Source organism: Trypanosoma cruzi, genomic scaffold (assembly GCF_000209065.1).
Source record: "Trypanosoma cruzi strain CL Brener 1047053517041 genomic scaffold, whole genome shotgun sequence".
In the NCBI taxonomy this organism is placed as follows: domain Eukaryota; phylum Euglenozoa; class Kinetoplastea; order Trypanosomatida; family Trypanosomatidae; genus Trypanosoma; species Trypanosoma cruzi.
Genome location: NW_001849356.1, coordinates 74,273 through 85,401, shown reverse-complemented (window position 1 = coordinate 85,401; position 11,129 = coordinate 74,273). Strand labels below are relative to the sequence as shown.

At 52.4% G+C, this 11,129-nt stretch overlaps 2 protein-coding genes and 4 pseudogenes across 2 annotated transcripts, besides 9 other annotated features; all 6 read right to left on the bottom strand.

The window, feature by feature from the left end:
• Positions 1-5,747: part of a sequence feature (areas not merged during assembly with more than two copies in the genome that could not be assigned to a particular haplotype) that runs on past the window's edge.
• Positions 340-1,275, bottom strand: Tc00.1047053508753.40 (annotated as a pseudogene).
• Positions 515-579: a sequence feature (GA-rich).
• On the bottom strand, positions 1,701-2,294 carry Tc00.1047053508753.29 (annotated as a pseudogene).
• Positions 3,097-3,117: a sequence feature (AT_rich).
• Positions 3,489-3,517: a microsatellite.
• Positions 3,862-3,991: a sequence feature (T-rich).
• Positions 4,076-6,589, bottom strand: Tc00.1047053508753.20 (trans-sialidase, putative; the record flags this gene model as incomplete). Its single annotated transcript, XM_801681.1, has 1 exon — positions 4,076-6,589. One exon carries the CDS (start codon positions 6,587-6,589, stop codon positions 4,076-4,078), a length of 2,514 nt encoding a protein of 837 aa, XP_806774.1.
• Positions 5,748-6,672: a sequence feature (haploid, Esmeraldo-like haplotype).
• Positions 6,673-11,129: a sequence feature (areas not merged during assembly with more than two copies in the genome that could not be assigned to a particular haplotype).
• Positions 7,454-7,479: a microsatellite.
• On the bottom strand, positions 7,882-8,952 carry Tc00.1047053508753.10 (annotated as a pseudogene).
• Tc00.1047053508753.6 lies at positions 9,213-9,449 on the bottom strand (annotated as a pseudogene).
• Positions 10,476-10,500: a microsatellite.
• On the bottom strand, positions 10,588-11,129 carry Tc00.1047053508753.3 (trans-sialidase, putative; the record flags this gene model as incomplete). The annotated part of the gene is made up of 1 exon (XM_801682.1): positions 10,588-11,129. A coding segment is annotated over one exon (542 nt), but the record flags the coding sequence as incomplete, so codon positions are not given.

Genomic DNA, 11,129 nt, shown 5'->3' with positions numbered 1-11,129 from the left:
GTGGGACGACCAGCGCACACACACCCTCATTACTCCCGTAAAGCAAAGCACACACACAGAGGGAGAGAGAGAGAGGTCGCCCACTCAATGCAATAAAAACAAAACAGAAACAGTTACGGTGCTCCGCCCATGCAGCCAGGCAGGACGGCAGCGGTGCGTGTCGTGCAAAAGAGAGCACCAACGGGCCTGCATGGGTGTGCATGCATATATACAATGGGCACATTATGTGTGTGCCTCGTGGGGTGAGGTGAGGGCGAGAGTCCATGCAAGGGGACACACACACAGAGAGAGAAGGACGAGTGTGTGTGCGGGCGGTGCACGGCTCTCTCTCCCTCACTCTCACGCGGCCACCACCGCAGCAGCAGCCGCACACGCAACAACAAGAAGAAGAAGCAAAAGAGGGGAGGTGGTGTGGGAGACCGCGGTGCTGCCGTCATTGTCGCCAGGCATCGTGTTTGGTTGATTAGTGGCGTTTGCACCAGTTTTGGTTTCTTGTTCTTTGCCTGGAGGATTCTCTTGATTTTGTTCCTCTCGCTCCTTTTCTGTTTCATCATTCTTTTCTTCCCCTTCTTCTTCTTCATTGGAACCATCATTGCCTTTGTGTTGTCCCGAAGAATAATCTCCTGCAGGATTAATTGGTGTTTTTGCTTCAACATTTGTTTGTTGTTCTTTTCCCTGCGTCACTTGATGTCCTTCTCCATTTATTGTATCCTCTTCTTGGACTGGAGTTTGGTGATTATTCGGCTTTAGTCCACTTCCTTCTTTTTCTTTTTTTGGTTGCTTGCACTTGGGCATTTGGTTCTGTTTCTTTTTCTGACTGGTTTTGTGTTCCACTTTTGACTTGGCGTTGTTTTTCAGGTTTTGGTTCACTTTCATTTATAATTTTCATTTTTCCATCAGCGGCTTGTGACTTTCCTCCTCCTCCTTCAGGTAGTGGTGTTGGTGGTATTTCTTCCCCATCCGCATCCTCATCCTCATCTTCTGCTTGCCCTTCTGCTCTGATTGGGCTTTCAGGTGGTGATGTGACCACACTTTGCTGGTTGGTGCTGTTTCCTGTTTGTGCACCCAACGATGCTTTTGCGTTTTCGGGACCTCCCTTGACTGAAACTGGCATTGCCTGCAGTCCAGCACTACCGACACCAGCATCAGGTCCTGAACCCCCGGAATTTTCATCCTTTTTCTTTTCGGCATCTTTCCCACCATTGGCCGACGCGGCACCGCACCACAGCACGCAGAGGGCACACACCAGCAGCACACGGCCAGTCATCATCGCCATCACTCCTGTCACTTGCGTGCAGCCTCCAGCTCAAACTAACAACCCGTCAACGCAGAGTCAAAGCAAAAGGAGAGACAAGTCACACAGCCACGCACAGTAACAAAAGGCAGCAGTCCAGCAACGCACACACAACATATGACAGAGGGAATCAGTAAGGGCAAGAAAAAGTTCACCACCCTGCATATCAGAATGTATTAAAAACAAAAACAAACTCAAGGCCTCGCTGAGCATGCATATGAGTGTGTCTGAGACACTTTCAATGTGGCGGATGTGGGAAGCAACGCGGAGCACACAGCAGGGCAGCGGAAGCAAACAAAGCAAAAAACAATCATCATAATTACTCTTACTTCATACATCGGACCACAGTAGACGCGTACACATGTCCCCGTGGCTGAGTGCTGGCACGCACAGCCCACGCTCCCTTTCAGCCCACAGCGGTGTACGCCAGCGCGGATACTGCGAGCAGCAGCGGGGCACGCACCCACGCAGAGCTGCTGAGGCTGCCGTCGATTTCGCGGAGATGTGGCGGTGCGCGGGTGGTCGTCGTTGTCTTATTTGGCATTTTTGTCTTCTGACGTGATGTCTTTGCCGTATGATTCTCAGCACCTTGTGGATATTCCTCCGCCTATTTATTTTGTGCATCTGACTTACCGGTCGCACCTTATGTGTGTCGACACTGCGTCGCCAAACCTGGTGACTCTGGATTATCGTTAGAAAAACGTAGTGGCTGTGGCGGAACTGGTGTGTGTCCAGTAATGGCAGTATCTGCTTCCTTTGGCAAAGAAGGTACTTGACTTCTCAAACCTTCCTCACAGTTTCTCCCACTCTCTGTCTGTAACGAATCAAGCGCATTTCCTGTAAAATCTGGTTTCCCTAACATATGGTTTAGATGACTTCTGTCATCATTATTATCGCCTCCTCACGCCGTCACGCACACGGAATTGCAGCAGCAGCACAATAGCGCAAGGACCAACACGGCGCACACCACACGAAGCCGCACCGTCACCATCGTCACCATCGCAGTCACAATCACCCGTAGTGGAGTCGCTGGTGTCAGTGAGCTGATCGGTGGTACAGAAGGAAAAGGAATGGAACAGGAGGGAGAGGGACGAGGCACAGCGGATACAGCGAGTGAGAGCAGACAACATGAGGAGAGGGCAGCAGGCCCAGCCGCACAGTTCACACACCACGAGGCGGTATCCACGCAAGGAAGGCACACAACGCCAGCAGCCACCCACCATGCAGGAGGAGAAGACATCCACCACCATCTCCCCCAGCTCATCGCCACAGCCCCAGGGAAACGGCAAAAACACCGCGGCCACCACACAACGCACACGGAGCAAGCGAACCCTCATCCATCCATGACGCGGCACCAAAATTTCCAGCCATCCCGCCCTCAATGGGACACGGAGCCCAACTCAACGCAGTCACACGCGGTGCACCACACCCGCAGGAAAAGAGACTCGGGGTGCGCACTCCCTCTCCTCCCCTTCTCCTCATGGCCACGGAGGAAGACAACAGCCGCCACACGCAACTGCCAGCATGCACCACAAAAGGAGCATTCATATCCACTGCAATGTGCATCTTGTGTGTGTGTGTGTGTGCCTGCAGACACACAAAGCAAAGAAGCAGAAAAGAGGGAGCAGAGTATGTGGAGGGACGCACAAAAATGTACAGCAGAGATGCATGGCGGAAACAACAAGAAGAGGACCGCTCAAACTCATGACTGCACTGCAGCCCAAGCAGCGGCAATCCACACAAGATTTATTAAAAAAAAACAAAAAAACCATTCCCTTCGTCTTATACAAACCCCATCACACAAAATAATTATAAATAAAAAAGAAATCGTCCATTACTGTTCCACACAAATTTAAAAATCGCCTGGCTGCCGTGTGGCCACACCAAACTGTCCGTATGTATTTTGCCCGAAAAGAAAATTAAAAAGATGGTTGCGTGTGTTTCAACCGTCCGACCCTCCATGTGTCCGCACATCGTTTATATTTCATGGGGTCATCCGCGTGTTGCTGCTCCCCTCAGCCCTCTCATCGGCGTGCGAGTGCGGCCCGCAGAGCACAGTCACTCGTGTGTGGGGACTGAGAGAAGCACGCAGACATGACGGGAGTCGCGTCTCTCCATCGAGAGTGAGCGCAGCAAAAGAAAAAAATCATCAGGAGGGAGAGAAATGCTGACGGGACTGCCAGCGCGTGAAATGAAAACAAAAAAAAGAAAAAAAAAGAAAAACACGGCGGCAGGGTGTGGCTGTGTGTGTGGTGCTGCGGGTGTCTGCCAGCCCTGGCCGCAAGAAAACAAAACAAGAGGGAAGAAATGTGTGCGCCGCCCCACCGGCCCTCGTCGCACGCCCACACGTCACGGCTCCCTCAGCGCGCCGTTCGTCGCGGCCCCTCCTCATGCGTGCAGCAGGCGAGGCGCACAGGGCCGTCGTCGTGAGCGTGTCGGTGGTGTGCGAGTGGAGCAGTTGGGCGGGAAACACACGGCACCCCTCGCAGGAAGAGTGCAGCAACAAACAATTAAAGAGGGAAGAGTAGGAAAGAAAAAACGTCCACAGTGATTGCCCCCAAAAGCCAAAAAGCAAAGAAGAATTGGGAATTGGGAAGTAAAAGATAAAGAAAAAAAAACACAAAATAATTTAGAAATAAAAAGAAGTAAAAGAAAAAAAAAGAAAAGGTTTAAAACGCACAAGAAAGAAAAAGCAAATTATCTTAAGGATAAATTAGTTATCGGGGAAGTAATTCTGTGCGGGGGAGGTCGCAAGTGTCCCACGCGGCAGCCAGTCACTCCTCACAGAGCTGCAAACCCCCACAGTCCCAACAGAAGCAGCAGCGATGGCAGCAGTCTGCTCTCACGCACGGTGCCGGCATCACTGTTATTCCCCTGCGACACATTTCCGAGGCCGCTGCTGAGTGCCGCAGCATTTACGTCCCTGTCCTGCGTATTAACCTCCTCCTCCTGCCCATCCATTCCTCCCGCCATCTCCCCGTTTGCAATACTGCTCTCCAATAACGGTTCCTTTCCCGCCTGCTGTTGTCGTCCAGCAGTAGACGAGGACACGGTTCCTTCAATAGTCGTGTTCACCAGAAATGGAATGGAGGCTTTATTCGGGTTGTAAGCGTCAATCTCAGTGCTATCCAACGGACGGTTGTACAGCAGGACGTTCTTCACAGTCACAGACACGTCTTCTTGTTTCCGTGTCTTGTCTCCATCCCCTCCAATGTAGAAGTGCGAGATCTCTTTTGAATCCGTATTTTTCAATCCACATGGTGCATTCCCACCCACACGCTGACCATCGACGTACGCGGAGCCCTGGTTGCCGTTCCGTAGCAAAATTACCACGTGGTCTTCCTTCGTTGTCTCCGGATCCCAATCGCGGCTATGCTCCTTGTTCTGTCCGCCACCGCACAGAAACCGCCACTTCTTTTCCTTGTCGTACGACAGTCCCAACAATATAGGATACCCATCGCCATCCATCTTCACACCCAACAATGGAATATTACCCTCCTTCGGCACACCGTCGATGGACACCGTCGCCACAAGAGTGAAGTTGTAGTTCGCAAAGTGGTACGGCACATTCTCCCCTTGCTTGCCAACGGGCCACTCCGCCCCTGCGCTACGCCCCGTGAACCTCACGCCCTTATCCGCCTTCTTCGCCCCACCATCATTATTTACTGTGGCGTCCACCCCGAGGTACTCGTCACTCCACGTGCTCTCAGAGAAGTTGCCGGACAAAAAGCCAACCAGCCCATCCGTGATCTTACCAGCGCTGCAGGCAGTTTCACTTAAACGATCCTTCCCAGCAAGTAAGGTGGAACACATCTGGGAGACACGTTCGTCCACTTTCTTCCACGTCTTCAGCACCTCCTTCACCTTCTCCAGCTGCGCAGTCAGACGCACCGAGACCATATCGTGTGATGGTGTCTCCCCATTGCCCTTCTTCTCGTACAGTGCAATCAACTCCTCCTTCTTATCTCCATTTCCACCACTTTTGTACAACAGGGAGCTGGCGGTGACATCCGCCTCTTCCTTCCCGGATACCGGCCCAATATCAACAATGTGCGTGTTGTCCGTCAGCCAAAGATGGAGTACGCCATTTCCATTGTCTTTGTTATCTTTCCTGGCATACACCGGCAGAGTAACGAGCATCACATCCCTGTCCTCAATCCTCGCTGTGGTGAACCCGCTCCCAACGCCCTTCTCAGGTCCCGTGTGTTTGTTGCCCCACACGCGCGAGAGTGTCCCGAGTGCCTCCGCCCACGAATCCCCCTTGTCACCGGACTCGTACACCCTGCGGCGGCCATCATCACACGCAGTCATCATCATGAGTTTGTCCTTCTCCCACTCCACGACGGAGGGATCGCTGCAGCCATCGGCAGACATCCCCTTCGACAGTGTCCAACTCTTAGCATCCTTCGAGTATATGATCAGCGAGACAGCCTTTCCATCCTCCTCAGCGCCATCCTCGTTCGCCTTCATGCCTTCCACAGGGAACACAAGCGTGTCGTCATTCATCTTAACGCCCGATCCACCGCCTCCAATCAATGCTTTCAAAGATTCTTTTCGTTGAGTATTAGAAGTGCTCGGGAGAGCGTCAACATCAGTCAAATAAATTCTTTTGTTTCGGGCATCATCCCCATCAACACTAACGTTCCCTCTCGCCAGCAAAAGTCCCCAATGATCATCAAAATCAGTTGTACCTTCACGCATGTAGATTCCAGCAAGCATGTAAATAGCACTTCCCTGCACAACTGTGGTTGGTCGGGCCACAATTCCTCCAAATTTACTTTGGGAATCAGCCCCAGCAGCTTTTTGGGAGGCACAAGCTGCTTCTTCGGAAGGACATTCCTCCAGTACCTGAGTCTTCAGTTTATTTTTATCCAACTCCTCTTTTGATGACTCATCAGTCCACTTCAGAAGCTTCGAGGCAATCCCAGTGGCACCGCCTTTACCTTCCTCCTTGCACTGCGCCTCAGCTACGGCAAACACATCACCGTTCATCTCAACAAGACTCGGAACGCGGAGCGAACCCACCGTTTCTTTATCACTCTTATCTCTCCAAGCAAAATATGTTCCCTTTGCATTTCTCGAACCTGGCGCCGTCACAACAGCAGTCGCATACCCTCCTGTGCCGCAGCAAATCATCACAACGAGGAAAAGCGGCACCACGGAATAGAAAACATGCCGGGACATGTTGGGCCTCTGCGGCTCACTCTCTCTCCCTTCCCTCCTTCCGCTGGATCCGGTCACGCCGCGACGGTTGTGTGTGCGGGGTGCCTTCACTGCAGCAACACGTGAGAGCATATAAATATGTGTGTGTGTGCGGTGTGTGTGCTGTTGGTCCTTTCAGTGCCTTCGAATTTCACAGTAGCGATTAGCGCTTGTTTGCTTTCTTCGTGTGTGATTGAGAAAGAAATAGGGAGAAACATGCCAAGAAAAGAGGATGAAACAGTGAGCACCGCCACCCATCCACAGTGAGTGGCATCATCATCCGCACCGCAGCCACTCCCAACAACAACAACTCACGCACACAGACACACGGAACAGGAGATGGAAGAACAGTGCACCGGGAACACACAGCGACGGTCACCACCAGCAGCAGGAGCCACGGCGGGTGCTTCTTTATTCGTCACGCGTCGGCACACTAAGCAACGCCCACACAAAAAACAACCAGCGAAATGCAAAAGGGCACAAGTGCCCTTCACAGCACCCACGCGCTGCCGCCAGTCGTATTGCTCTTGTCTCCTCCAGCTCTCCCGCTTTTTCGTCGCACACAGCCGGAGGAGTCTTCGCCGAAGGATCCACAACGGCAGAGACACATCGGCAGGTGCAGCTGTTGGAAGAGAGTCAATAGACACTCACCCCAGACACCCTCAAAGTCACACCATTAAATGGCTGCACGCCGCCAAAATAAAGAACGCATCAAGTCAACAAGGCAAATCGCGGGGTCACACCTTTTCGCAAAAGCAACCGCAGAGAGAATCTTGTGTCCGCATTCCCACCGTTCAGTCTTCTCCACAGCGTGAGCGGCATGTCGTGTGTATATGTGTATGTACTTGTTTGTTTGTCAGCGCCTATACTTGCAGAGCAGCTGTGCACCACAAGAGAGTCTGAAGAAAGCAACGGCAGAGAGAGGCAGATAGCACACACGCAAATTACTCATATCATCACACACACACACACACATACACGCAGCCGCCGAATGGGTGCACTCAACCACAAAATCAAAAAGAAAAACAATAAAAACAAAAAGCCGAAGCGTGGGACGACCAGCGCACACACACTCTCATTGCTCCCGTAAAGCAAAACACACACACAGAGGGAGAGAGAGAGAGGTCGCCCACTCAATGCAACAAAAACAAAACAGAAACAGTTACGGTGCTCCGCCCACGCAGCCAGGCAGGACGGCAGCGGTGCGTGTCGTGCAAAAGAGAGCACCAACGGGCCTGCATGGGTGTGCATGCATATATACAATGGGCACATTATTGTGTGTGCCTCGTGGGGTGAGGTGAGGGCGAGAGTCCATGCAAGGGGACACACACAGAGAGAGAAGGACGCGTGTGTGTGCGGGCGGTGCACGGCTCTCTCTCCCTCACACTCACGCGGCCACCACCGCAGCAGCAGCCGCACACGCAACAACAAGAAGAAGCAAAAGAGGGGAGGTGGTGTGGGAGACCGCGGTGCTGCTGTCACTCTCAACGTCTGCGGTTTCCTTGCCCTCCGTTGCACTCTTAGGGTTAGTTGTTGGAGCATTCTTCTCTCCTGTGAAGGTTACGGTGCCGTTTTTGTTTGGGTGGCTTACATCATGAGTGGTCGGTTTGGCCGTTGTAATAGTTTCAGGTTCTGCAGCTGAAGGACTTGGAGTGGGACTCTCACCGTCGCCCGATCCCTCATTTTTTTCCATCGGTATTGTTAAGGGATGCAATTGGGGATCCTACACGGGCAGTGTTGGCAGTCGCCTCACTGGTTGCCGCGTCGTCAATAGAGGGACTGCTAGCATCCTCCGACGCCAGAGTGTCAATACCGCCAGCATCGGGCTTCAGAGCTTGATCAGTTGGGTTTTTGGTTTCACTGCCTTCATTTGGGTTCCGTGTGGCACGTGAATGTTCGGGAGTTTCTTCAGCTGTCAGTTCCTCTTTTGAGTTCACTGTTTTATTCGCTGTCGGCACTGTTGGCGGTGATGGCTGTGCTTTTGGTGCCGCAGGAGCGTCTGGTAATTGTGTGTCAATACCATCAATTGCTTTTGGATTTTTATGATTTTGATTTATATTTGGGTCTGACAGGTCTGTGTCCGTCCCTTTCAAATGAGTGGCAACGGTTTCCTGACTATCCAATAGAACCTCCCCATCGGTAGTCAAGGGTTTGACAGTAGAACCATCATTCTTCTCTTTACACATAGATTTATCGGGTGGTGCTTGATCAAAGCTTCCTCCATCTGACACGTCTCGTTCACTGGGATGAGAATCACCCTCAGACGCAGTTTTCATTGTCCTTGTTTTATCCGTTTTCACTCTGTTTTCCCCAGAGACGCCTGACCCCGTCCTAGAATTGCCAATACCAGACCGAGAAAGGGAAGCTGACTCCTCTTCCGTACATCTACAGTAGGCACTACACCACAGCACGCAGAGGGCACACACCAGCAGCACACGGCCAGTCATCATCGCCATCACTCCTGTCACTTGCGTGCAGCCTTCAGCACAAACCAACTCCCCGTCAACGCAGAGTCAAAGGAGAGACAAGTCACACAGCCACGCACCGTCCCATCCAGCAATGAGAGTCACGCACCACAACAACAACAATGAGGTGGGCGCGGTTAACAACAATAATAATAGGAGAGGAGCGCTCCTCGACGTGCACCGTTCCTCACACTCCCACAGTCGCTGTTGCTGTTATTCCCTCTCCTCAGGCCCTCACAGACACGCCACGCTCACCTCAACACGCGCCCCTCCAGCACAGGCCTCAGGATCGTCGGGCCCTCCCACCACATGCAGCCGTCATGCGCTTCCGCTGCGCAACAATGTCGTGCCGCCTCTCCTCCACAATCATGAGCGCTACGTCCAACGCGTACTGGCGCACGTGCTCCATGCGCTGCAAACACACGGCCGATCAGGTTGGCCGTCATGCGCCGCATCTTGTCGTCCTCCGTGTACTTGAAGTAAACCCTCACATCCTCTCAATCCACGGCTTGGGTGCTGCGAGAGGCTGCCGAGAGGTTTCACCTTTGAGTGGAATTCCCAAATGTGCGGAAACAACGGCCACCCTCACTCCATCACACATCTCCACAACCTTCACTGTCCCGCACACGCACAAGGGCGGTGTCATGGGGAAGAAAAGCCCGCCGCACAGCGCATGCACGAGGACACATGCAATAGCAACGCCATCCAAGTCGCACCGCGAGACAGTGCCATGCGCACAGCACACGGCGGCAAAGAGGGAAAGGGCGCATCCAACTCCACGGCGCTCTCCTTCACTTCTCCCTTCCCCGACGGATTGGCACCCACACTCACAGTGAGGCACGGCGCACACAGTCCGCTCTCCTCCGAGTGCACTCAGCAGGCCGGCGCCCAGTCACCACAGTGCCATCGCAATGGGGAACACAAACAATCGTCGTCGCGGACTATCAGTGCCTCTAGCAGAAAAGAAAAAGCATGTCAGCAGCACAGCCAGCAAAGAAACACTCAACGGGACACGTAAGCACTCAGCGGCAGTGAACATTGTAAAGGAAAAAAAACAAAAAAGAATGGGTGGGAGTCCGGAATGACCCACAAAAGCAAAAGAAAAATTAATAGAAAATTGATGCGGCAGGTCTTTTATTTCATGTGCCGAGCAGCACAAATAAACCGTGTTTATATACATATTGCCCGCACCAAAAAGAAAAAAAAGAAAATTGAAGCAAAAAGAAAAAAGATCGCATTATTCCACCAGCCCACACAACATCCCCAACACTTCATGCGGCATCCGGCCTGTTCTTCCAATCCTCCTTTAGTGCAGTCCGTGGGACTCCACAGCCGCAGGGCGGCAACGCGTGTGGTCAAAAACAAACAAAAAGGGGGAATGGCATCACTGATGACGGATTGTAGCAAGCGACCATTAAAAAAAGAAAAACACAGGGGCGCGGATTATTCCAATAGAACACCAGCAGCAAAAAAAAAGGGAAAAAAAGAAAAACTTTTTTTTGAAGAAAGTAAGTAAAAAAAAAAAAGAAAAAAAAAGAAGTTTCCTTGACAAATTCAGTGCGTTGTGCTGGGAAGCTGCACATTTGTTGTTCCACGGGACGCCGCAATTCCACCCACCCTCACACCTCAGCAGAGAGCCACAGTGCCCCACAGCCCCAGAAGCAGCAGCAATAATAGCACCCGAGACACACAACCCTGCACGGTGCTGTCACCCTTCACACCCACACAAAACAAGTCGGTGATATTCTCCACATCAAAAAGGTCATTGCCCAAGAGCGGCGCTGCGTTGGACTCCGATTGGATATCTCTTTCCCCAGGCTCTGTGCTCGGATGATTCGGTGCAGCACCAACGTAATCCGGCACGTCATCTTCGCGTTGAACAGTTGTTGGATCGCTGTTGGGCTCAATGGTGGCTGTTGTAACATCCGCAGTCGTCACTTCAGTGGTGTTGGATGAGTCGGGGCCGCTGTTCGTGCCCACGGCAGCATGGGAGTGCACCTCCTCTTCGCGGTCGCCGCGTTGATTGCTGGTGGACGTGGAGAGAGAAGACGGCTCGTCGTCCACGCCCTCTGAAACAAGAGGTAAAGTGGTTTGCTGCGCCGGATCGTCAGAGGTTTGACTCTGCAGAATGGCCTCATCCGTTTCACTCGTCTCATCCACCGTCGATC